The sequence below is a fragment of the Recurvomyces mirabilis genome, assembly GCF_035927965.1.
Source record: "Recurvomyces mirabilis strain CCFEE 5264 chromosome Unknown scaffold_2, whole genome shotgun sequence".
NCBI lineage: Eukaryota > Fungi > Ascomycota > Dothideomycetes > Mycosphaerellales > Teratosphaeriaceae > Recurvomyces > Recurvomyces mirabilis.
Window position 1 is genome coordinate 966,079 of NW_027041936.1, and position 25,751 is coordinate 991,829.

General features: G+C 52.7%; 10 protein-coding genes across 10 annotated transcripts; 4 read left to right on the forward strand and 6 right to left on the reverse strand.

Annotated features, from left to right (window-relative positions):
* Positions 1 to 341: 341 nt before the first annotated feature.
* Positions 342 to 1,079, reverse strand: LTS14_001126 (uncharacterized protein; the record flags this gene model as incomplete). The annotated part of the gene is made up of 1 exon (XM_064833835.1): positions 342 to 1,079. The coding sequence occupies one exon, from the start codon at positions 1,077 to 1,079 to the stop codon at positions 342 to 344; it is 738 nt and encodes a 245-aa protein (XP_064698796.1).
* A 586-nt stretch (positions 1,080 to 1,665) lies between these two features.
* Positions 1,666 to 3,216, forward strand: WRS1 (tryptophan--tRNA ligase; the record flags this gene model as incomplete). Its single annotated transcript, XM_064833836.1, has 1 exon — positions 1,666 to 3,216. The coding sequence occupies one exon, from the start codon at positions 1,666 to 1,668 to the stop codon at positions 3,214 to 3,216; it is 1,551 nt and encodes a 516-aa protein (XP_064698797.1).
* Positions 3,217 to 3,367: 151 nt separating this feature from the next.
* Positions 3,368 to 7,876, reverse strand: RPO31 (DNA-directed RNA polymerase III subunit C1 (rpo31); the record flags this gene model as incomplete). Its single annotated transcript, XM_064833837.1, has 1 exon — positions 3,368 to 7,876. One exon carries the CDS (start codon positions 7,874 to 7,876, stop codon positions 3,368 to 3,370), a length of 4,509 nt encoding a protein of 1,502 aa, XP_064698798.1.
* Positions 7,877 to 8,742: 866 nt separating this feature from the next.
* Positions 8,743 to 10,956, forward strand: LTS14_001129 (uncharacterized protein; the record flags this gene model as incomplete). The annotated part of the gene is made up of 2 exons (XM_064833838.1): positions 8,743 to 9,190; positions 9,248 to 10,956. 2 exons carry the CDS (start codon positions 8,743 to 8,745, stop codon positions 10,954 to 10,956), a joined length of 2,157 nt encoding a protein of 718 aa, XP_064698799.1.
* A 747-nt stretch (positions 10,957 to 11,703) lies between these two features.
* OTU2 (OTU protein) lies at positions 11,704 to 12,633 on the reverse strand (the record flags this gene model as incomplete). The annotated part of the gene is made up of 1 exon (XM_064833839.1): positions 11,704 to 12,633. One exon carries the CDS (start codon positions 12,631 to 12,633, stop codon positions 11,704 to 11,706), a length of 930 nt encoding a protein of 309 aa, XP_064698800.1.
* A 741-nt stretch (positions 12,634 to 13,374) lies between these two features.
* On the reverse strand, positions 13,375 to 16,130 carry LTS14_001131 (uncharacterized protein; the record flags this gene model as incomplete). Its single annotated transcript, XM_064833840.1, has 2 exons — positions 13,375 to 15,648; positions 15,702 to 16,130. The coding sequence occupies 2 exons, from the start codon at positions 16,128 to 16,130 to the stop codon at positions 13,375 to 13,377; spliced, it is 2,703 nt and encodes a 900-aa protein (XP_064698801.1).
* A 2,639-nt stretch (positions 16,131 to 18,769) lies between these two features.
* Positions 18,770 to 19,647, reverse strand: MAD2 (Mitotic spindle checkpoint component mad2; the record flags this gene model as incomplete). The annotated part of the gene is made up of 4 exons (XM_064833841.1): positions 18,770 to 18,782; positions 18,849 to 19,204; positions 19,258 to 19,432; positions 19,454 to 19,647. The coding sequence occupies 4 exons, from the start codon at positions 19,645 to 19,647 to the stop codon at positions 18,770 to 18,772; spliced, it is 738 nt and encodes a 245-aa protein (XP_064698802.1).
* Positions 19,648 to 19,907: 260 nt separating this feature from the next.
* GUF1 (Translation factor guf1 mitochondrial) lies at positions 19,908 to 21,905 on the forward strand (the record flags this gene model as incomplete). Its single annotated transcript, XM_064833842.1, has 2 exons — positions 19,908 to 20,351; positions 20,409 to 21,905. The coding sequence occupies 2 exons, from the start codon at positions 19,908 to 19,910 to the stop codon at positions 21,903 to 21,905; spliced, it is 1,941 nt and encodes a 646-aa protein (XP_064698803.1).
* A 70-nt stretch (positions 21,906 to 21,975) lies between these two features.
* On the reverse strand, positions 21,976 to 23,130 carry URA4 (dihydroorotase; the record flags this gene model as incomplete). The annotated part of the gene is made up of 2 exons (XM_064833843.1): positions 21,976 to 22,960; positions 23,012 to 23,130. 2 exons carry the CDS (start codon positions 23,128 to 23,130, stop codon positions 21,976 to 21,978), a joined length of 1,104 nt encoding a protein of 367 aa, XP_064698804.1.
* Positions 23,131 to 23,472: 342 nt separating this feature from the next.
* On the forward strand, positions 23,473 to 25,371 carry LTS14_001135 (uncharacterized protein; the record flags this gene model as incomplete). Its single annotated transcript, XM_064833844.1, has 1 exon — positions 23,473 to 25,371. One exon carries the CDS (start codon positions 23,473 to 23,475, stop codon positions 25,369 to 25,371), a length of 1,899 nt encoding a protein of 632 aa, XP_064698805.1.
* Between the last annotated feature and the right edge of the window lie 380 nt (positions 25,372 to 25,751).

A 25,751-nucleotide genomic window follows, 5' to 3' on the forward strand; every position in this document is an offset into this window, starting at 1 on the left:
AGACTGGGTGGCGATTTCGTATTCAGAGGCATATTCTTTCCGTAAATACCGGTCAGTCTGAACGCTAGATACTGAGCACAGGACTGGAACATCTGATCTGATCAGAGATTATGATTGATAGTGGAGAGGTCGTCCTATTCAGGCTTGGGGCCTCGTATCTGCATCCCTCTTGCATCCCTCTTACATCCTCCTTACAGCGTTGCCATTGTATGCCATAAATGCAAAAACATGCTATACAGAGAAGCGAACACTCCGAACCGAAAAGACTCACAACCCTAAACGCCAGCGCTAGAACGTGAAGAAGCCAGCATCCGTGTCCATCCATCTTACATTTCATCATATCACACCACCACCTCTCGATCAGCCTTCATACCTTCCAAGACCTCCTGAATGCCTCCATGTCGAAGTCGTGAGAGGACCACCGACATGCCCTGCTGAGCCTTTGGTTGACTCCTTTCGGTTCGCTGCAACGAAATGGACTCGACAGCTGATCGAACAGCACTAGATGACCAAGAAGCAAACCAGCCTTGTTTCACTGGCTCTTCCTCCGCACCTCCAGCCACCGAAGTCGCCGTAGCCTGTTCGCCCCATCTCTGCCGTCGTTTCCGCAACTGCTCTCCAATGCGACTCTTGAGCGTCACAGATACGTTGACATCCGTATGGTCATCGTTTTGTATATCCCCGAGCGCAGCATCGAAAGCAGGTCGGCTATACGTATGCCGTTCAATAACCGAAAGCACATTGTTCCAGTCCAGATTCCTGCTCTCCGCTTCCATCCAGCCTTGCCTCACATCCACGACACTCGTCTCTAGGATAAAGCTCTCCGCTCTGCCATCCGCACTATCGCTTTTCGATGAGCTCTTCGGCAAGAACTTCAGCACAGCAGGTGGCAATCGACTGCGCTTGAGATGCAGGCGGACGGTCGTCAGACGTTGTGTCACCGGGTCGAACGACCGCGAGATAGTGTCGGTGCTGCTCACATGGCGACTGTATGGATTTGGGTATCGCAGGAAGTAGGCGAGCGACACTGCTGGGAAGGAGTAGTCGTAGGAGTAGTTTGAGCTGTAGAATTTCACCATCGTTATGAAGACGCTGTGGCGGTGAAGCCCATCACCGTAGTTGGTATCTGATGATCCAAGACCCCAATATTCTTGTCTTGTCGATCGTGGTGGTTCTGGTGGCGGGATGATCAATACAGAAGTGGTCCCTCACTCGACGAGCAGGAGAGTGATCACACGAGCAGTGCGGAGAAGGACGGCGAATCAATCTAGAATGGTTAGGTCATTCTCGGCTCGGAAGCAGCTCCTCATGCCGGTGCCGATCGATCGCGTGCCAGTCGCGAGATGGTGGTCAATTTTGGAACATTGCGGCTGCAGCTTTGCAATCATCGTGTTGTTGCGTACGTGTGGATCAACGCGATCAGAGTGTCCAATCTCAATGTATTCACCATTGAGATTTGAGTGCTATTCGTGCCTGCCTCGATGGGTGCCGCCTCGGCCCGGCCAGGTTTCGCAAAGCCGATCGATAACATTCTTGGCGTGGAGCATTATTAGCCAGAGTGACTCCAATGCTGAATCACTTCCAGGCGTATGTTGAAAAGGGTTCAGAGGCACACTAAGATTGTCCCGGATCTAGAAATATATTTTCACATCTTAATCTAGCAGCATGGCCTCAGAAGCAGTTGGTGCGCCACCAGCAGTCAACAAAGAGGTCGACGAACGCAAGCCAGCCAAACAGAAGATCGATCCGTGGAACGTCGCAGGCGAGGTAGACGACAGCGGCAATGTCAAGGCAATCGACTATGACAGACTCATCGAGGACTTCGGTGTGCAGCCTCTCACACAAGCTCATCTGGAACGCTTCGAGAAAGTGACTGGTAAACCTGCACATCGTCTTATGCGAAGAAAGTTATTCTTCAGCCACCGCGATTTCGACAAGATCCTCGACTACTACGAGCAACACGGTCAGTTCTTACTCTACACTGGACGAGGACCGAGCTCAGGGAGCATGCATCTTGGACATACTGTACCGTTCCTCTTCACAAAAGAGATCCAGGAGCTGTTCGACGTGCCACTCGTGATCATGATGACAGACGACGAGAAGTTCTTGTACACGCGGAACAAGAACGAGGGCTCAATGAAGAAAGGTGCTGCGCCGGACGACTTCCTCGACTATGCGTACGAAAACATCAAGGACATCATCGCTCTAGGCTTTGATCCCAAAAAGACTTTTATCTACTCCGACTACGAATTCATGGGCGGCCACTTCTACCGGAACGTCTCGGAGTTCGAAAGCATGGTCACTTACAACCAAGCATCCGGCGCTTTCGGCTTCGGTGAAAGCACGAATATTGGTCTCATATCTTTCATGGCCAAACAGTGCGTCGCTGCCTTCCCTTCATCGTATCCTGAACTGTTTGGTCTGCCCGATTACCGCGCCCCAGATTTCGATCAGGCTGGCAAGAGAAGACACAAAGCTCTCGCAAGCATACCTTGTCTCATCCCGTGCGCCATCGACCAAGAACCATATTTCCGTGTACTTCGAGATAGGAGTGAACGCATGGTCGACCCGCACCCAAAGCCTGCGCTCATCATGTCGAAATTCCTTACAGCATTGCAAGGCCCAGGAGGCAAAATGAGCGCTTCAGATCCGAACTCCGCTATCTTCATGTCCGATACACCGAACCAAATCAAGTCAAAGATCAACAAACACGCCTTCTCAGGTGGTCAGCAGACTGAAGAGGAGCACAGACGACTAGGTGGCAATCCAGACGTGGATGTGGCATTCACATATCTAAGCTACTTCCTCGAAGACGACAAGGAGCTAGAAGATCTAGCGAAGCAGTACCGAGCGGGAGAGATCCTGACTGGGGAGATGAAGGCCAAGTGCGTTGGCGAGCTACAGAATTTTGTAGCAGCGTTCAAGGAGAGGAGGGATAGCGTGACGCCTGAGGTCATGCGAGAGTTCATGCGGCCGCGAAAGCTGGAATTTGTAGGGAACCCTAACCCTATCAAACCAAAGGCAGCAGAAGGCGCGAGCGGTTCAAACGGCTCTGCTGTCCCCAGTGGCGCAGCAGGCGAGGGTGCTGGTGGCAAAGATGGGCGAGGCACAAAGGGCGAGAGGAAGGCTGCCAAGCTGGCGGAGAAGAAGGCGGAAAAGGAAGCTGAGAAATTAGCTCTCAGGCAGAAAGCTGAGGAAGCGAAGCCAGAAGTATAGGTGGTATGCTACAATTTCACACCCTCACACTTGTAAAGCCATAGTAGCGCTTAGCAATGAAGCTAGTTCCAGCTAAACCTGCGGAGCTCTACCTTCCTCCCCGTCCCGTACGTCAAATATGCCGAACGCCCGCGGTAGAATAGCTACTTGTTCAAACAGCAACCACCCTCCCCCGACTCTCCTCCAACCACTTCCTCCTCCCCGCACTCACACCCCCAAGCGCCCCCTTAAACCTCCTCAACCGACTCCCACTCCCTCCACCAACACTAACACCCTTTCCCCCATCCAACCCCAAAGGCCGCACAACACTCAACCCCCCGGTCCCCAACTTCATCCCCTGCCCCAAAATAATACACTCACTAACCCCCTCCACCAAATCCTTCTTCCGCATAATCGCCGCCTCAAACAAATGATCCGGCGTCTTCTCAAAAGAAGCAAGTTGCAGCACCGAATCCCTCATCTTAGCCATACCGAAGCGGGTGATACCCAGGACGTCACCTTTGTACGTCATGATATCGGCTAGAAGTTGCATGTGCCTGGGATCGATATCCATTCCGCCCATGACTGCGCTGATTTCGGCGATGATGGTGGATCGGGCCGCTTCGATGCCCAGGACGGCGCGGACTTCCATGACGGAATTGGAGGTGGTGTGGTAGCCATCTACGCCCTCGGTCGTCATACAGAGTTTCAGCCCGTAGCCCTCGACGAAGACGGCGATGGGTTCGCGGCCCGAGGCGTCAGGTTTATCGTCTTTCTTCAGGATAGCTCGGTGGGCGTCTGGATAGCCTTTGATGACGACTTTCGGTAGCTTGCGCTTGAGTTGTTGAAGAGTCATGAACAACTCGTCACCCATCCCCTCCTCATCACCCTCCATCCGCATCATCTTGCCCTTCGCTCCCGCACTCCCACCCCCACGACCCTTAGCCCTCCCATCCAACCCTTTCCCATTCGGCTCACAGTAAACACGAATATGCTGTGTCCCCACCACCCGCGTACTCACACTCAACGCCTTAAAACCCTTATGCCTCTCAATCGCCTCCCGAATCCCCCAAACATCCATCTTCAGCCCCAACGCCTTGACAGTCTGCCAATCAACCTTGACATTGAGATATCCACCCTCCACCCCCCAAACATCCTCGACATAATTCACCACATCCTCAAGGTAAGTCTTTTGTATAACAGCCTTCGCGAACTTGCCCGCAATCTCCTCGTACTTACTGTCCAGCGCGCAGGTGATGACAGGAGTGGAGATGACTTTACTCGCATTGATGATCTCCTTGATTCGCGGCACACCTTGCGTGATACTCATGCCAGCCACACCAGCAAAATGGAAAGTCTTGAGCGTCATTTGTGTGCCAGGTTCACCGATCGATTGGGCGCCGACAGCACCTACGGCATGTCCAGCCTCGACTTTCGACTTCTCGAACTTGAGCAGGCAGAGTTTGAGGAAAGAGTGGAGGGCGGTGGGTGACAATTTGAAGATACCAGGTTTGCCGTCCAGGGTAGTGGCGGCATGCCGTCGCTGACTTTCCAGTATCCCGTCCATCTTGCCGCGGATGAACACTTGGACTGTCTCGAGGAAGTTCCGCACGCTTTCCAGCTGATCCACACCTTCATCCGTCTGATCACCATAAGCAAGCTCCCTTCCATCATCAGCAAACCGCTTTATCTTCTTCCTCTCCACCCCCAACGTCTCCTCAACAATCCCCTCCACCTCCTCCCCACTAAGCCCCTTCTCCTCATTCCTCCACGTAGTAGTGATCGCAAACATCCACGTCCTCTCGAAATTCACCGGCTTCGCACTCCCCTCCATATCCACCGGATCCAACCCATCATCGCCAAACCTCATCTGCACCACCCCCTCACTCCCATTCCTGACCGTAAGGTCATACCTCGCCGACAAATCCTCCAGACTCTTCATCAAGCGCCGAGACATATACCCCGTCTCTGCCGTCTTGACAGCCGTATCAACCAAGCCTTCACGGCCAGACATGGCATGGAAGATGAACTCCGTAGGATTGAGGCCAGAGAAGAAAGAATTCACCACGAACCCCTTCGCTGGCGGGTCGCGAGAAGCCTTGCTGAAATGCGGGAGTGTCCTGTCCTGGAACCCATCGACCACCCGTTTACCTCCAATAATCTGCTGTCCGACCGCCGCAACCATTTGGGAGACATTGATGTTACTGCCTTTACTACCGCACTTGGCCATGGTCAGGGGAGCATTATACCGACTCAGCTCGGAGAAACAGACATCACCGCACTGCTGACGGACTTTACTCAGGATACCAGAGATCTGGTTCTCCATCGTCTGCTCTTCATCACACCCCGGATCGCGCTGGAGATTGCCTTCGTTGAACAGCTTGATCAATTTCACGCATTTGTCGTAGGCGGCTGTGACGAGCTTCTCCTTCTCCTCGCGGAGTTTGCCGCTGGGATAGACGTCGGAGATGCCGATTGAGAAGCCCTGTTCTGTTAGCCAGCGAGCGGAGAGCTTCGCCAGGCGATTCATGGCTGCGACGGCGTACTCGGGACCGAAATCGCGCATGATGACATAGAAAATCGAGTCCTTCTTGCCATCACCGATGACTGCTTTGTCCATGGTTCCGCACATCACCACGCTATTGCGCACCACAACATACGAGTCATTGGGCAGCATATCTGGCGCTGTGCCTGGAGGTGGAGCAGCGAATTGCTTGCACTTGGCATCAAGGTTGACCAGGACGGGGTAATCCGAGTGCGGCTTCATGAGGACTGACCAGACTTGCTTGCCTGTCCAAAGCTGCTGAGGCTTGTAGATAGCCGGAGGTGGGATCTCGATATCATGCTGCTCATTCGTGAGAGGATCGCGCACTTCCATGCCATCGAACATGAACGAGATGACTTGGCAGAATTGGCGACGGTTGAAGAAGAGGTCCTTTTGCGAGATGAGGTATGCGCCTGTGATGAAGTCTTGAATGGCGGCGATGATGGGTGTGCCATTCTTAGGCGTGGCGAGATTGTGTTGCACGCCCATGAGCTCCGTGGCTTCTGTTCGTGCTTCTTCTGTCTGCGGGACGTGAAGGTTCATCTCGTCGCCGTCGAAATCGGCGTTGTAGGGGTTGCAAACACACTCGTTCAGTCTGAAGGTTCGCCAAGGCCGGATTTTGGCTCGATGGGAGAGGATGGAGAGTTTGTGGAGCGAAGGTTGCCGATTGAACAGCACGATGTCGCCGTCTTCAAGATGACGTTCCACGATATCGCCATAAACAAGCTTGTCAGTGATCTTCGTCAAATCACCTTTCATCTCGATAACCTTGAGCATGATCTTGCGGCCATCGTGGGCTTTGATGACATGATTTGCGCCTGGATGCTTGAGTGTGCCGTTAAGAATGCATGCTTTCAGCTTTTCCATGTTGTGTCTCGTGACTCTCTCCGGATATGTCATGGTCAGCGCCACACGGACGGGTACCGCCACCTCATTGATGCTGAGATTAGGATCCGGACTGATGACCGTACGACCAGAAAAGTCGACACGCTTGCCACTCAAGTTGCCACGGAAGCGACCTTGCTTGCCCTTCAAACGTTGACAGAATCCGCGCATCATCTTGCCCCAGTTGCTCTCTTTACCAAGGCCAGGCAGATTGCCATCGATATACATGGCAACCTGGACCTGTAAGAACTCCCAAATCTCCATAACTTTTGTTATAGAGGCACCCTTCGTCAATGCTGTCTTGAGAAGGTTGCTCATTTGTACGATATCGGCGAGCTTGTTCGTGATGTCGTCTTCGGTACTCGTGGCTTCTTGTGCAACAGATGGTCGAATCGCAACTGGTGGTGCCGGAACATGTGTCCACAGCATATACTCGGGTCGACCACCGTTGCACGGCTCCATGCCCATCAGCTCAACATCCACATCCGGCACTTTCTTGAAGATGTTCAGGACTTTCAGTGGATTCAAATCGTCCGCCACCCTCCGCATATTCCTCTCCACATCCTGACTCTTCCTCGCCTCCTTGAAACTCTCCTCGAACTCCTGCATCTCAGGAGGTTTCTTCTTGCTCTTGGCATTACTGCTCGTATACACCGCAAATTTGTTGTGGAAGATCTTGGTAGGATTGGCCGGGACCTTCTTGACAGGACCATTCAGTCCACCACAGGAAGGACAGACCTTGTTCTTGCGACAATCGGTGCTGATCTTGCGGATGAGCGCAGACTTCCGCAGACTGTCCAGACCAGGTTTCCGCAACTGCTTCAGTGCCGCTCGCCTATCCTTTTCAGCAAGCAAGATCCGACTACAGTTCTTACACACACAGTGCAGGCACTCGATGATCTTCTTCAGATATCCGTAGTGGAAGGCAGGCAGAGCGAGCTTGATCTGTCCGAAATGGCCATTGCACTCCTTCAACCCCATACCGCATGTTTCGCAGGTCCCGGACTTGGAACTCGTGCCCAGCTTCTCATCCAGTGGGCCATATCTGGTGATCGTGCGGGGTTTGCCGGCTTCTCTCGCCACATTGTTATCGTAGAGGTTGCGATCGTTGACGGTGACGACGGATTGGGCGACTATGTCGGCGGGAGAAGCAATGCCGAACTGGAGGGCGGAGATGCGTTTGGGGGTGAGGGAGAGGACTTGCTCTTTGGGTGTGATGTCGGGGAAGTCGTCCACGAGCGTGGTGGTCATTGTTTCTGCCATATTTCGCGGGCAGTATCCTTGCGTGTTATCGAAAGTCCAGCATTTCTTGCAGGGTCTGCGACATTGAGATGCTGCTCTGACTCGCTGACTCGAGAGCAAAGGCAATTAATTGTGCTAGTCGCATGCATGAATTTCGGCTGAGTCATCCGCTCATCCGCTCATTCTTATCGATATCTCATGCTTCTGTAACGCGGGGAGCTCATCCCTGCCCTCGGCGATCGCTGCCTAGAGTGTTTCCCCCGACATGCGACACGTCAACTTCATTTAGAAAGATCAAAGATCAACGCTTGCAGTAGTTCCCAATAGTCTTTCTCATACAGTAGACAGAGATCACACAGGAGAGCGAAGAATCAAAGGCGGAATGGTGCAGCACGCCCGACCATTATTATTATTATTCACCAGCTTGGAAGCACAAGCACCGTGTCACATGCTTACGCTGCCCCGCACTCCGATAGCCTTGCTGTACCACTCGTCCACTCCCATCCAGCTTGATCGTCAACCAAAAGCATCTCACTCTTGCTGTCCACTACACCCATTATTCACTATTAGTGAAGTACGTAGGTACACTCTCGCCGCAATCCTGCTCAGCAAGGAAACAGTCTTTCGTGCCTACTGCTTCGGTCCATCCAGACTTGACCGCACCTTCCCAACTCGTTCACTTGGCCTCGAGCTTCGAAGCTAGCTGCTCTGCTGCCTTGCCTGGCCTTGCCTGACCTTGCCTCGAGTCAGACACATACTACTATAGATAGCCACCTCACCCACCGAACTCATCACTTGCTTCCTCGCAAGCAACTACACCGTACCGCATGGAATCGATGTGGGCATCGGCCTTCTCACGACCAATGAACAGCACCATGGCTACCGTCACTCCGACTGCCACCGCTCCAAGCGTGTCAAGCCGCAATCAACGTACGATAACCCGCTTATCTACTCACAGTGCCGTTGCTGATATCGGAACAGCGATCCTCGTCATCTTGACCCCATCTGATGATCCCAGCGACCGCCGTACGATCAGCCTTCAGCCAGGAGCGGCCATGGTCATCGGCCGTGCATCGAACACAGGCGGCAGGAACCTTGGTGCTTCACCAGCCAATGCTCTCTTCCCACGCCCCGTCGTCTCACGCTCTCACGCCGAGCTCCGTGCACATCCCCACCGGCCACTCAACCAACAAATTACAATCACTGACAGCGACTCTACGCATGGCACATATGTCAATGACACCCGCCTCGATGCACACCGTCCGTGCGCTCTTCGCGATGGCGACGAGATTAAGCTGGGTGACCGTGTGTCACGTGGCGATGGTAACCACTCCAAACACATCCATACGATTTGTCCTTCTGCTGACTAGCTTTTCACAGAAACTCACAATGCCGTTACCCTTCATTACAGACGTGCCGGCAGTATCAGTAATCTTGTTCACTCTTCACACCCCCTCCTCTCGAAAGGCTTCCAGGTCCCGTCAGAGTCGGAAGACGAATCTGATCCAGCCAGCGACGCCGAGTCTGTGGTCAGTTTCGACGAAGAGGTGGAGGCATCTGCCAACACAACGCCAGAGCAGCCTAAGATGACGCTCGGCTCTCAGGAGAAGCCCATTGAGCTCGACAGGCCAGCCGAAGTCATCTATCTCGACGATGATGAGGAGGATGGCGATATCACATTGGCTGATAATAACATCGAAGCAGTCGGGGTCCAGCCGTCTGCCTCTAGCAGAGGCACGGGTCGTGGTGGGTCGATCGAGCTGGGAGAGCCCGTCATGCTTGCGGTCAAAGATACCTACGACAGCGACGAAGGTGAAGTCGAGCATATCGACGATCCTGACTACGACGAGGAGGCGGACATTGTGTATATGAGCGAAGAGGAGGACTTCTCTGATCGTGAGCAGGAGTCTGATGTCGCTTCAGAAATGAATAACGGCCTCGATGAAGATCATGAGGAGGACATGGGACTCCACTACCACCCGCCAACACACACGCCTCTATCGCAGAACGCGACCGACGCGAGTGTTGTGAAGGAGACTCTCTTCGTGAGTCCTCCTGCAGCTCGCCCCGCCACCACACTGAACGCTCACTCTCTTGGACAGGACGGACCGAACCTTCACAGCTTTCCGCAGTCGCACTCTCAGTCCGCCTTCGACCCCGTCCGCGGCGTTCACCTTCCAAACCCGGCTACTGCGTCTCAGCCTCGCGCACCCTCCAGCTACACGTATGACAGCCTTCTTTCTCACAGCTTGCCGCGGAACTCGACAACTGACATCCATGGCAGCAGTCGATGGGATGTCCAGCCAGCGGTCTTGCTATCAAACAATCAAGTCAACCAAATCAACAATTCGCAGCCGTTTTACACTGCGCCGCCAGCACCTCAAGACTTCAGCTTTTCCGGCCAGTCTGTTCGACCATCCAGCTTCGACTGGGCATTCCCTGAATCAGTGAAGGAGTCCAGCGGACCCTCGGCAGCACCATCAGAGTTTATCCATCCCTCTTTCACCAGCCCTTCATTCCCCTACGGGAACTGGACATCAAACCCAGAGCCGGAGCGTCTCGACAATTCCAGCTTTACGCCTCGCAGTCCCCGCAAGAAGATATCCATACCTGACATCACCCAACGTGCAGAGGAGGAGCGCTCGAACTTTGTGATGCCACAGGCTCCCGTCATGGATGAGGCTACGTTTGACCTCGGTCTGCAGGTTCCAGCTCCTGCTGTTTCTTGCAAGGCCACTGCAGGTCGCAAGCGCAAGGCAGAGGAGACGTCCGACATCGACTCTGATGACGATCATGAGATCGAAGTCCAGGACTCCATTGACGGCCTCCAAGTTCTGGAGGTGATGCTCGAGCGCGCGCATGCTGAACAAGCTATCATCCAGGAGGCGCAGCCTGCTAGAGCGAGTATCCACCCAGTGAGCCTCACCCGGCCAAAGCCTCGCCCGGCCAAGAAAGCGAGAGTTACCGGCGCGTTGAATGTGGCAAAGATGGTGAGCAAGTATGCTGCCGTCGCTGGTGCGGGCGCAGGTGGTATGGTGGCGTTCTTGGCCAGTCCGTACGCGCAGCAGGTACTCGAGTGGATGGGTTGAGCGAGCATGAGGGGCCGTCGGGAGACGTGAGAAGACTTGCGGGATGCCTCGACGAGAGAGAGGGATGAGGCTGCTTGCTTCACTGGCAATCGACACAGAAGCCTACCGAGCGGAGCGTTCTTCGATGGTGTGCGTGAGCGCGAGAGGCTGGCGGAAGGGCACACATTGGCGCATGGACTTACTGAATTCACGGGCATTGGCGTTTCCAACACTTACTTTACAGATACCATAACGACAACTACCCACGATACTCATGCGGACCGGAGAAAGGACGGGTGGTCAAGGCGTCTGTGCCTTGTGGGATGATGGTGCGAGGACCCGGGCGGTGCAAGACATGAGCATTGGTAGTGTCTACTCTGCGAAGTATCCTAGTGTGTTGACCGTGCTACCGTTCCTACTTCACAATATAGAATTGTAGCATGCTTCTCTCCCTCCGCATCTCGCATATCTGCAATGACCATGTCGCTTGCCTTCGAATGCGCTCGTCTCATCTTTCTTGGCCATGATTGGAGTAAGCACTTTGTCTCAAGTCTATCAAGCAACAAGTTCTACGACGAGTAGGCGATTTGCATCTCACGGATTCCTAGACCCGCGAACTCTCATGCGTGCGGAGGTGGTACTAGGGCTCTTCATGCGACCAGCTCGTCTCCTGGTTTATGCTGAACATTCCCGGCAAGCATATCGTCGTGTCCGCGGTATCGTCTGCTTGGTCTGAATTGGTATCTTCAAGTCGTGCCGGAACCCCTTTCATCCCGCTCCAGCTTTTCGCAGACTATTATAATGTTCTCCCAGCCCAAAACCATGTTTGTAGTACGCCAACCAAATCGTCTTCTCGTCGTCGTCGTCGTTATTGGAGTCACTGCCCTCGATCTTCTCCACCCGGCCAAAGTCCTGTAGGACCTTGATATCAACGCTGTAAGATTTCGCCAGCGCCAGGAGCTCCAATTGGCCTCCCCACTCAGCTGTGTTGCGGATCTTGTGTACGTATTCTTCGAGTGGCTCCTCGAGAAACGGGGCGAAGTCGTCTGGGTGCTGGGAGATGTAGTTTGCAGCTACTGCTCGCACCACCTTGTACGCTGGTACATCATTCGTTCCTACGGCGCCCAGAGACAGCGACACGTCCGCCTCTGTCAATTGGTCCGCGATAGCAGAGTACAGACAATGCCCATCAGCTCTGACCTCCTTCTCCTTCAACCCTTTCTCCTTAGTGGCGGCTAGCATGCGATCTCGCTCCTGAGTCTTCAGATCCGGGAGGTTTTGGGCTTCGGCTGCTGCTTGGCAGACCAGTTCCTCCTGCTCTGCTGCACGACGGGCGAGGCGGGCTTTGGCTCGATTGGGCTTCTTGCCTTGCTGGGATTGGGTACCTTCGCTCACGGGGTCCGGTCCAGAAGCATGCCCTTCTCCATCATCCTGCTCCTTGGTCTCGCCGTTGATCTCTGCCTCGTCAATCGTCAAGGCCTCGAGATCCTCACTCGGTGGCTCGACATGTTTCTCATCTACTTCGCCATTCAGAACAGCTATTTCTTCCGCTTGTCTCTCCTTCAGCTCGGCTTCAAGCTTCTCACATTCATCGTTGACACCTTTGCGTGTCTTCTTACTAGCCTGTTTCTTCTTCTGCGTGATCCGGCTCTGCAAGTCCTTCTGCTCCTTGCGGTGCTTGGCTTGCAATTCTTCCATTCGCGGCACTCCTACCTCTGATGAATTTAGCCGGCGTCAGCTCACGGGTACATCATGAGAATGACTGGCGATAGATACATGCCCCCGAAGTATCATTCGAGCGGATATTTCGTCACAAAAGCCTACCTGTGATGGCGAGTGGGACGTGAAAAGGTCAAGCGGAGCGAGCCTCCAACAGAGCCTCATTACGCCATCCGCATGCAAGCTTTTCCTCTACGCAAGCCACCGACCGCCAGGATACGAAGATCTTAGACGTCAGGTCATGACAGTGTGTACAAACCGATTAAACGTCGAGACTGGTACAGCACCGATAGGCGGGCGTGTAGAGATCGCGGCAATAACAAGAGCATGAAAAGGGACTGGTAGCTCTTTGCACTATCGAAGTGCATCTTATACTTCAGCCGAGTGAGACATTGGATGAGGAAGCTCGAGGAAGATGCCGGGACTGCTACAAATGCATGACAGATCATGGGCTGGTGGTATCATGAGGAAAAGGCGAGGCCGAGGCACGGATGAAAAGGCGAAGTGAGTTGAGCACAGTACTGGTCTTGAAATTAGGGTATGTTGATCTATCCTCTCATTGTATGTGCCAGCACTGTATGTACCATCTAGTCATGACATCCACCTCTATCCTGTAATGCAAAACGATCGTGATCATGCCTCTATATACATCCCATAGCAGTCGAAAACTCCAGCCAAAGCCCTCAAGCATCAAATGCCAGCCTATCTCCTGCCTGCCTCTTACCATGTGAATCTCATCAATCCAGGGTTCAACGCAATAGGCAAGAAGAAATGCCCAAAAATGATCGTCGAGAATGGGTAAATCGAAATGAAAGTGTTGATCCTCCACAGCTGCGGCACAAACTGCGCAAGCACAATCATCATAGCCGCACTCGCAATGCAGAAGATGAAAGTAAACTTGAACTTCTTGATAATCTTCGGCACCTCCTCAAAGAACGTCGTGTTCTCCGCCTCTTTGCTCGTGGCGCCCCAGCTCATATCAATGCCGAACATATGCGACAGCAACGCCTGGGAGACGTGGAGACTGATACCACCCAGGAAAAGGGAGAGGAGCGGGATCCAGCTGAAGTTTTCGAGTATTGAAGAGAATAGTCCCTTCTCGCCTATCCGGTAGCGGAGGACGGCTAGGGCGAGATTACCAAGAGCGCTGAAGACGATAATAATGGCGAAGTAGACTTTGAAACTGTCGAGGTAGTATTTATCTAGGTGTCCGTTGAACCAACCTGTGAGAAAGTAGTTGGCTAGTGTCAGGATCCAGGCGGAGCCGATGGCGTAGTAGGTCCCGATGTACGCCATAATAGTGATCTTGGAAGGCAATGGCATGCGGGAACCGATGAAGTTGCGGAAGAGTTTCGTAAAGGGGCCGCGTGTGGGCCAGTAGCGGAGCGGGTGGAAGACGAGTTCGTTGCAGCCGTAGGCGTATTTCTCCCAGCGCGCGAGTTCGTCGTAGACCGTAAGTGAGACACCTTCTTTGAAGCCGTCGCCTTGGTAGGCACCAAGGCGGACTAGATAGCCGACTGTTTGTAAGCGCAATGCCATATCGAAGTCCTCAGACACGGTAGCCTCGGACCAGTACTTTTCGCGATCGTCGCCTTCCGTGCAGTCGTAGGCAATCTCTTGCATGGCTGCCCAGCGCAGGACTGCGTTGTGACCGACGAAAGGTGCAACATCACCGTTAGCGATGGCGTAGCGGATAGAAGTGTAGATAAGGTTGGTGAAGAAGGTGATGCCGCGCTCGAAGAAAGAGTCTGTCACGTTCATGACGCCGGAGGAGTACTGGATGATGGCGACTTGAGGCGATTGCTCCATCTCGGAGACGGCGTCGAGGAAACAGTCGGTCGGGACACGGGTATCGGAGTCGATGAGCAGAATGTAGTCGCCGATGCGAACATTACCGTCAGCCCAGGTGCGGCCTTGGTCTTCTTCCACCACAGCAGAGAGTGCTTGTCGGTACGCTTCGGCTTCGTCTTCTTGAGACCAGGTATCGTGGCGTTGTATGTTGTTGAGACGGTCTTCGATACGGTTGCTGACCCACATAGCGTAGTTCATATTCGAGGCCTTCTTGAACTTTCCGCGCCGAAGGAAGACTTCTTCACCTTCGGAGGGTTTTGGATTGTGCTTGGGACGTGCGACCCAGCCGATGTTATTCTCATCGTAGAAGTCTTGACGCTCGCGCGCCTCCTCTTCGGATACGAGTTGCATACCATCGTCGTTGACGAAGATGTTGGCGGTACCACCTTGCAATTCGTATGTAGAGATGGCGGCCTTGAGTGAGCGAACAGTGGGCTCGATGACACCCTGGAGACCTTCTTTGTAAACGGGCATCTGAATGGTCACATGAGGTAGAGCGGCGACATCACGGCGCAAGCGCTTAGGCTTCAGTCCAGAGTAGAACTTCGTATTCTTGTTCATCTGCGAAATCGGACCAACCAACTGTGAGACGTTTCCGACGAGCGCCTGAAAGAAGAATAGAGCGAGCCAGATCTGTGCCGGAACAGCGAAAATGAAAGCCATGCGGATGTAGTTGTGGTCGACAAACGTCTCAAGGGCGATGAGTCTCCATCCAGAGCCAATGGCGAGGACGGTTAGAGCAAGGACAAACATGGACTGGATCGGCATGAAGAGGACAATCGGTCGTGGCTTTTCGACAGTGCCGAGCTCGACGTCGTCCTCGGAACCGCCCACCTCGACCACATTGACCTCGTTCTCGGACTTCTTTTCGTCTGCTCCGTCGGAGCCGTTGTCCCAAATCATCTCCATGAGCGAGTTCTCGATCTTGTTCGCACGGTCGAGCAGATGCTTCGGCTCATCGTCCCATACCACCAAGATACCACGATCGGCGATGAAAGCTGCGAACTGATGCTTCTGGCAGCGAGGTAGGTAGGACATATCTGGTAGCACTTGCAGGCGGAGGCCGTGCTTGAGCGGCACAAAAGGCTTGTCGTTGTTGTGGAGGAAGAGTTTGATTACTCGGGTGTTGACGGTCATTGCACACTAGACAATGTCAGTCATTGTTCGACCCAAACGACCATGGGGGGATGACATACTCTCACGTTGAGCGTCTGTACTGCTTGGAAGAAGCCATATTGCTCCTCAACAATATCAGCCGGACAGCATGTGTATGCGCCACGATTCTTCTTCAGCATGACACCTTCATCGTGTCCCCCGGCGGTCCAGAGCTTCTCCATCTGTTGTTGGTACAGCCAGTTGACCATGACATCGCACTTGAGGTCGTTGAAGTCCGTGGAGCTGCCGCTCTCGCCAGCTGGGTACAGCGAGGCTGGTCTCGAGCCCCATGGTGTGCCACTGCCGGGTGTCTGTGAAGCTGGTGTGCCAAAGCCTGGTGACCCGAACGGGGCGGAAGCGCGAGGAGAAAAGGGCACAACTGGTCGCTTCTCGGAGAGCTCAGCAGCAGGCTCTTCTTTCTTGCCGTCTTTCTTGCCCTTGACGGGCCTCATGTATGATAGGATACCCATGGCTAAAGATGTGTGTGGTTTGTCCTCGATGTGTATGTGTTAAAGCGAATGAATGAAGCCGCAACAAGCAATGCCTGTATGCTGACGCTCGTAACGAAAGTGTGTAGACACAAAGGTCTACCGATATCCAGTATCCAGCAAGCGAAGGTGTAACAATCGAAGGCCAACGGACATGCGTCGCCTACCTAGGTATACCATTATATCCCACCTCAGTGGCTACCACGACCCGATCGAGCACAATCGTTTCCTGTCTACCCTGCTAGTGAGCTCACCACCTACGCTCCAGGCGGAAGTGCCAGTCTTTCTAACACCCAAAGAAGACCCGGGCGCCACAGTTCTGTACAGGCTCCGAACGAATAGCGTCAGCGGCAAAGGTCAAGCCTTTGCTGCCTACCAGGGTAAGCCGCCGAAACTGCGTCAAAATTTGTGATATTACCGCAATGGTCGAGCCGTTAGCATGAGCTTGGCTGGAGTGAGATAGAGCAGAACGGCAGGGTAGTTCCTAATGCAGAAGAGTTCCTTCATTAAGCTCTGCGTTCCTTGCAGACCCGCTTGACTTTCCGTCGGGCTCTTCCAGTCCTGCATGTGAATCATGCTAGTCCCTGTCAGAGACAGAGACAAAGGCGACGAAGGTTTCTAAAGTGAACTCATTTCAGACGACCTCGGTAATCAGATTGTGCATGCATGAAGGCTGTACTCATATGACTTCAAGCAGCTATCTAAGCAATCAAGCTCCAGCGATAGCGATCCAGATCCCGAGCCTGCATATTCGCTGTGGCTGAGATGTATGTGAACCCATGCCTGTAAGCCGTGAGTTGTTATCCTGTACAACCACACGCGCTCCTGCCATGCGCTGGCAGTGCCGTCTCCGAGCGTTGAGATCTGCAGATCCAGGAGGTCTGGGCGTAGGTATAAGTTGCTTGGCCACTGTCATGTCGTGAAGTACTCATCCTGGCGTGGCACTCTAGCGGGTGTACACGATTCTGTCTCAACGCCGCTGACCATTGTTGCATGTCGGTGAGCCTAAACACGCTCGGTGCTCATCTTAATACTGTGGAGGTCGCAGCATGCCATGAGAGCGACTGGTAGGCTTGACGCAGGTCCGCGGACGAGACAGTGGATGCGCAGCAGAAAACGGAAAGTGGAGTGGCGCTAGATCCTATCTCAACGAACGGTAGAGAAGTATCGCCACGGTAGTAGACCGATAGAGTGGTTTGACGGGCTGCTAGTCATGTTCTATTGCTGTGTTATCGCGCCTTAGCAAGCGGTGGTGTAATGTAGAACAGTGGAACTGGACTATCGGCCTGCAGGATAGCGGGTGGCAAGCTTCAAGGCATCCGCATGCCAGCCGTGTACCAGTTGGCGATACTCGCGCGCAATCATTACCGGTTGGTCAAATCATCCTGGATGCAAAACGATGGCATAAAGAAGGTTTGACATACAGCACTTTTCACTTTCCACATCAACGATCAATTATAGATTGATTTGCAGAGTCCGAAACGCTAAATGACGTTCGCCGTTATGGCTGACGCCGTATGCCGCTGCGGCATAAGATCTTCGCAGATCTGCCAAGGCCACGGCAAGCAAACAGGCAACAGTATTATTGGGACAGATAAGTTTCATGCAGCACAAATATAGAAAATTTCATATATCGCACGGGTTTGCCAGGAAGTCGTGCAGCGGTCCAGCTTTACACAGTCCCAACGATATCCAGATTTCTCCTTCACATGGGTTCCTCCACATCAGCTCAAAGCTATTACAATTCAACAGAGATCTGAGCTGGCTATCAAGCGTAATTGGGAGCGTTGAATTCTACATCTTCACTTAATCCCATCTGCGCGGGCGTTGAAGTGAAAACGTGGGAGACAGCTTGGGAGGCCCGCTCGACCGCATCTGTCACAAACGCACGTTGTGCAGTATGCAGGACGACCCCTCCGCCGTTCCACAAGCCATGTGTTTTGCAGTGGGAAACGCCGTTCCGTGTCTAGCTTGTCTCACTCGAACCAGCAGATGTCTCTTCGGAAGCTTCCAAACTGCATTATCGACCTAGGCTTTGGCAATAGCTGTATCTGTGATTGATCGACAACAATGATATGGAGCATTTACTGTAGCGTGTTCTTGGCAGCCGAGCGCTTCCTGTCTCCCACGACGCCGAGGCCGTGTACCTAAAGGATGGCGGTACGCTGCGAGTCAGGAGCGAAACAGCTTGAGCTATGTATTACAGTTGGAGCCCTCTTGGGTCATTTCTAAAGATGTACGCAAGAGAGCCAGTCCCACAGAGTGACTGGTGAGGATGCCACCGGGCTCCTCGACACCAAGCAGCATTACTGAAGGAATGCTGCTCACCGCGAGATCACACGCAGTGTAGTCGAAGCATGGCTTGCCCAATGTGGTAACTGATATTCATCCGTTATAGTTCCCCAATACGGAGAGACTGGTCTGAGTGGTCCAGGCCCAGACGGAAGAAAGGCTCTTGGTATGCTTGCTTCCTGCCAGGCCGCCCATGGTACGTGAGAGCAAGCAATGCTACATCGGGAGAATAGACTTCTCCGTGGCTTGATAATCCTTTCCCAAGCACAATGCATGATTCCACGCCGATACCTCTCCCAGGATTGATACGAAAATCATTCAGCATTCAGCTACTCTGCTAGCCTGTGGCAAGTTAGTCATGGTGGAACAAGTCCACGTACAGAGAGTCTGCAGTCTAGAACAACATACCTATAACTAACCACCGTATCAATACGATGATTGTTCGTCGAAAAGCTCCTCAGCATCACCTTCTCCGCATTCTTGACCTCCTTTGCATCACTGTCACCCCATTCGAGAGGGACTTCGCTGTCGGCATCTGCATAGACCAGGACATTGAATGTGCAGTTGCCATCTAGCATGGGCAGAAAAGTCACCGAGGCAGTGATTTGGCGAAATAGGGCTTGAATGTCTTTCTGGACGTCCTCGTCTGTTTTGTCTGATGTAACGGATGCTGATTGTGATTGTTGGTTTTCGGGTGATGTGTTCTCCTTATCTCCTGATGAGGTTGTTCGTTTTGCTTTTGATGGGTCTTGGAAGATGTTGACCTATTGCCAATCAGCAAGATCCGATAAGCGTTTGACTGATCAGTATTACGAACATCGAACTGCCATCGTTCTACATGCTCGCCAGTCTCCTTACTCGTGATCACAATCACAAGTTTAGAGATCTTCGACTTCTGCATCCATTTGCTGAGCTGGCTCATGATCTTTTTGATATATGCCTTGACTTGGTCGTCGCAAGAGGTCATCATGTTCAGGCCATACTTCTTGACGCTGTATGTGTTGTCAGCTTACTTCGCCTCATGTCTTATGTTTGGGATGGTACCGTACGTCGTGAAGTCCTCGGGAGGATATACTCCTCGTTGGAACAATATCGTGTTACATGCGAAGTCGAAGAACTCTACAACCGTCTTCGATGAGCCTTTGAGAGCGAGCTTGTGCAGTTTTGACTTGTCGCTTGAGGTTGTTGATGGCGTTGCAGACGGCATATTGATGGCCGTTGAATTGGTCACTGTGGCGAGGTCTGTTTCTTCTACCAGAATATGCTGTGTACTCTGCTTCTCGTAATCTGTGTCTTGATATCCTGCAATGCTGTGGCGAAAGTCAACGTTGTTGATCGCGGTTGCCAGGGGCTATGCGCATGGAAAGCGAAGTCTTGGCATTCATCTCGACCATTGAACTTTTGAGCCGCATCGAGTGTTGTATGTGCCCAGGAGGAGCATGAATATGCTTCGCATTGCAATCATCAATGCAACGATGTTACCGAACGATACATAATGCGATCTGTCAGGGCGTGAACCTGTCGCCACTCCATACCACTTCATGGGAAGCCCTTGCCCGCCATGGCTTCTCGCGCACCTTTACCACTTCCGCCTCCTGGAAGGCAAGCCCTGTGAGGGTCAAGTCTGATCTCGAACGTCGCATCGCCGATATTCCTATTGAACGCTTCCGCAACTTCTGTATTGTTGCTCACGTCGACCATGGCAAGTCCACGCTCAGCGACCGCTTGCTCGAGCTAACAGGCACGATACCACCTGGAGGCAAGCAACAGATCTTGGACAAGCTGGATGTGGAGAGGGAGCGAGGTATCACGGTGAAGGCACAGACATGCAGCATGCTGTACAAGTACAATGGCGAGGATTATCTGCTGCATCTGGTTGACACACCTGGACACGTGGACTTCCGTGCAGAAGTCAGTCGGAGTTATGCTAGCTGTGGTGGAGCATTGCTGCTGGTAGATGCGTCGCAGGGTGTACAAGCGCAGACGGTCTCAAACTTCTACCTCGCCTTCGCACAGGACCTGTCCCTTGTGCCTGTGCTGAACAAGGTGGACTTGCCTTCTGCAGACACGAAGCGTACACTGGAACAGCTTCGCGATATACTGGAAGTTGACGCAACCAATGCCGTGATGGTTTCGGCGAAGACCGGACTGAACGTGGCAAAGCTGTTACCGAACATCGTTGAGCAAATACCAGCTCCGATAGGAAACGATACTGCGCCACTCAGACTTCTTCTGGTGGACAGCTGGTACGACAATTACAAAGGCGTAATCCTGCTTGTGCGTATCTTTGAAGGCACGATTAGGCCTGGGGATCGCATCGTGTCATATGCTACAGGTAGTCAATACATCGTAGGCGAAGTAGGGATCATGTATCCATTAGAGACGGCACAAACGTGTCTCCGAGCAGGACAAGTGGGCTACATCTACTTCAATCCGGGCATGAAACGCATCAAGGAGGCAAAGCTCGGCGATACATACACAGTTGTGGGCAATCAAGACAAGGTTGTGCCATTACCAGGGTTCGAAGAACCACAGAGCATGGTTTTCGTCGCAGCTTTCCCGACAGATCAGAGCGACTATGCGCATCTTGAGGATAGCATCAATCAGGTCACGCTCAATGACCGAAGCATTACGATCGTCAAAGAGTCCTCGGATGCTCTTGGTGCTGGATGGCGATTGGGCTTCCTCGGCACACTGCACTGCTCTGTCTTTGAGGATCGCCTTCGCCAGGAGCACGGTGCAAGCATCATTATCACGCCACCATCCGTTCCTTTCAAGATCGTGTGGAAGGATGGTCGAGAAGAAATTGTGAGCAACCCGAACGACTTCCCGGACCCGCACTCGCAACAGTATCATGGACGCATCATATCACTGCAAGAGCCATACATCACAGCGACCATCACCCTGCCAGAGGAGTATCTCGGCAAAGTCATTGAGCTCTGCGAAGCCAATCGTGGCGAGCAGGAGAGTCTGAGCTTTTTCACAGCCACGCAGGTCATCTTGAAGTATTCGCTACCACTCGAAAGGTTAGTCGACGACTTCTTCGGCAAGCTGAAGTCATCCACCAAAGGCTATGCCAGTCTCGACTACGAAGAAGCAGGTTACAAGCAGTCCAGCATTGCCAAACTCCAGCTTCACGTCAACAAAGTGCCTGTCGACGCCGTCGCGCGCGTTGTACATATCTCGCAGGCCGAACGGCTTGGCAAGGAGTGGGTCTCGAAGTTCAAGGAGCATGTTGACAGGCAAATGTTTGAAGTCGTGATTCAAGCTGTTTGTGGCAAGCGTGTAGTTGCCCGAGAGACTCTCAAGGCCTTCCGGAAAGATGTCACATCGAAGCTGCATGCTGCCGATGTCAGTCGGCGCAGGAAGTTGCTGGAGAAGCAAAAAGAGGGAAGGAGGAAGCTGAGGGCTGTGGGCAATGTCTCGATTGATAACAAGGCTTTCCAGAGCTTCCTTGCTAAGTAGATCGGTCCGTCGTCACTGCTTCCCGAGCATGTCTACCGCGCTGTCCTCATCAGGCAGTACTTCATCAACTTCACTTGAACTTCAGATCCCACGTCATCTTCGCTCTTCTGAAAGGCACTACTTCTAGTGCGCCATCATCACTTTTGAGCACATCTTCCACTGGCCCGCACGGTTTGTGAAGCACAATAGTCTCCTGCCTCTCATCATTGACCTTGTAGAAGTCCCGACCGAACTTGCTTAAGAAGCCCTCGAGCTTCTTCTTCGTGACATCCTCAGCCTTGAGAACGCCGTTCAGCACAGCCTGCTCCAATGCATCGATCACGTAGCCCACGGCGTGTGGTTGCGTGAAAACTCCCGCAGCAACGCGATCTGCTCGTTTTGTTTCGGCTGGGTGTGGTGCTGAGTCTGTGCCGAAGAAAAACTTGGGATCGCCACTTACGACTGTCTTGAGTAGCGCTCGCCGATCTGCAGGTGTTTTCGCGACGGGCTTGCAGAAGCAATGAGGATCACCTGCCCAGTCGTCCACGATGAGGAAGAGGTGGTGCGCTGTGAGTGTGGCCGCCACGTTTGGTCCGCATGACTTGACTACTTTGAGTGCTGCTTCGCTGGTACAGTGCTCGAGGATAATTCTTAGCTTGGGGAATCGTTTGTGCAGATCTAGAAGTGTTGGTAGGAAAGCCTCTTCAGCATTCAGAACTGTGATATCTTCGCCTGCACTTGGTGGTAGCTCGCCGTGTAAGTTCAGAACCATGTCTTGTCGTTCCATTTCCTCGAAGACGGGGTAGAATGCTTCGTAGGACATCACGCCGTGGTCGCTGTGGGTTGTCACACCATGAGGATATGACTTGATGCCTGCGATTCCAGCTTGCTTTGCTTCGATCACTGTTTCCGGAGATATGTTGGGGTGGAGATAGAGTGACATCAGGAAGGTTACGTTGGGCTCGATGGCCTCTAGACGAGACTTGTAGTCTAGACAGTGCCGAACTGTTGTGATGGGTGGCACCAGATTGGGCATGACGAAGACTGTATTGACGCCACCTTTGCGAATGGTTGGTCTGTCGATATGTTAGGCGTGTCTCGGTGCAGGCTCTCTTGTAATGACTTACGTGACCAGTTCTGTCATGGCACCATCTCGCAAATGAACATGCATATCTGCCGCCGCTGGTAGCTCAAGACCATCGAGCTTCTCCAAGGGCACCTTTCGTGATCGCTCTGGAGACGTCATTCTGAACGTGGCCGTACAGTCAAGAGCTCCTGCGAATATCACAACGTGTGACGAACGTGATACAACGAAGCATGTACTGCTTTGCGTGCCTGCCTTGGAGTGAGCTATTTCTTGATCTTGGGCTCGAGCCTAGTGGGGCCGGATGTGCCGTTCCGTATTATGAATGTTCCTGCAGACCTTCATTTCGTCTCTCCCTCTCCTACTTTTATTGACAAAAAACGATGTCATTTCATGCAAGACAGCAAATGGCCATGAGATGTAGTGATGTTGACCGTTGCGAAGAAGACATGAGCCAGTAGCATATTTAGCTGGCAGGCGGACTCACGACGTCAGCAGGCTTCGATGCCACCATCTCATCGTGAACCACCAGAAAAGGACACGCCGGCGTTCAATTACGATGCCGATTCCGAATGGCGCAAGAAACCTCTCACACCCGCCCAGATTCTAGTGAATGACATAAGACTGGAACGCTTCCGCCATGACAGAGAGCCATTACTGGAAGTCATCGAGAGGTCGACTCCCACTTTGATACCATCCACTGCAGCATATGTACCATCAGCTAGCTATATTAGAGCTACAAATGCCGCCACGAACGCAATCGAGAAGCAGCGCTTCGTGGACTTGGAATCAGATTATGGCTGGCTCCGTTACCTGAGACTGCAGAAGCATCAACGTACAGAGTATGACGACCAGAACTCGGCAAAGTGTCGCTGGATACACTGCTCCTCCAAATTCCCGGAATATCTTCACGGCTTCCTCTACGCTTTGTCAGACAACGATGCCGTGGTCTCCGAATGTCTGCGCATGCTCGCCCATGTTACGCAACAGCAAACTCGTTTTTCGAAGCATGGCAAATACTTTTCGCCCTTCTTCCAATGTCTGCGACAGAATCCTGGTAGAGTTGCAGCAGAGCAGTATCCGATGTTGATGTCAATACCATTCTGCGATTGGACTGTACTGGGAAGTCCACCGCCATTGCGCTTTCAAGTCGATAGACGAGATGGCTTCCATTCTTCGAAGTCTACAGCTCATCTTTTACGATCTATCCTGCAACATTTCTATCGTTTAGAAGATACCGGCGATCGAGAGGTCCTACAGGTCTGTGCAAAGCACAAACCTTGGGCTACCGATCGCGAGCTGGACCTGAAAGTACGTCAGTGGTATGGCCACTATCCTACTGCTCTGAACGTTGACGAGCTTTGGATACTTGCGATCGATGCCGAACACTTGGTGACCTTCTCCAGCAACCAGACTTGGAAGTCTCGCTGGCCACCCCTGCAGTTGACTTCCCGCATCTCTGACATATCATTTCGAAGCATACGGAATGCATACTATTCTGCTGGCATGGCTCACAACCAAGAGTACACTGCGATGGATCACGCTAGTGCTTGCTTGAATGGCGCTGTAGGCATGCTACATCGCAACTTCTGGCCAGACATGGTCCTCTGCTTGACAGACAGATATGCTGGCTATTTGACGCATCTACAATATCGGCTGCATCGTTCACCAAGTACAAAACTTGTAATGGATCTGATGGCCGCCCAGGAAGAAATGAACATCGTTATTCAGATAACGCAACAGCAGGTAGACATGATAGAGAGCCTCCGCACGAGTCTTGGCCAGAAAGAGGTTGGCGATTATGGTCTGGCACAGGCGCCTTCTCCAACATCTGGACGACCAGTCTCAGCATCCCAGACTTCGCATGTTGAACTTGGCGGACTACCAGCACCGCGCCGCCGTGCAACGTATCGTCAGCTATCGACTTCTCAGCTTATCGATCCACTATCACAGATGCTTGACAACCTTCACAGAGAACTGATAGACTTACAAGACTTACGGGACAATACAGATCGCTTGGTCACTCGTACCATACAATTGGTCAACATCAGACTCGAGGATCACGGCAAAGCTATCTTGGTCTTCACGATCGTGACCATAATATTTCTGCCGCTAAACTTCGTTTCGAGCTTCTTCGGCATGAATTTTGCCGACATCAGGAATACGACTCGGAAGCAGAGTCTGTTCTGGATAGTCGCCTTGTGTGTGACCGCTGGTGTTCTTGGCGCCTCCATCTTCCTTGCTTTCTCTGGTGGAGATATTCTAGAGCAGCTAGCGATATGGCGTGATACGCGTAGGGAGCGGCTCATGACCAAGAAGACCATAATGAGACAGACCAGACTTAATGACGACGAACGCTCTTTCAAAGTGCATCGGATCGACCGGGGAGGCACGTACGGATGATTTCGACCAGATAATAGCGGACCGTTGAGCTTGCGTTGCGGAATTCCATCATCGTACCAATAAGAGCTTGAGGGTGGTCGGTCACACGCCCGCCTGGCACCATCGGATCTATGGAGAACATGTCGTGGATGTAAGTTTTCGACTTTGGGCAAGGCGTTTGTTTGTGCTGGCCTCACCAAGCCCCAGAGAAGTCACTGCCATGACAGTCACTTCTCTGCTTCTGGCAGGTTTACAGGCAGAAAGAGATGCATGGCCTCTGGCCTCACATTAAAGAACCTTGCGCCCGCTATCCTGGCCAGATCATAGCGAAGATCGCACGTTCGCCCTCGAGTGAAAATCTCTCTAGCTCTCTGAGGACCTTCATCGCTGAGTCCGCGTCC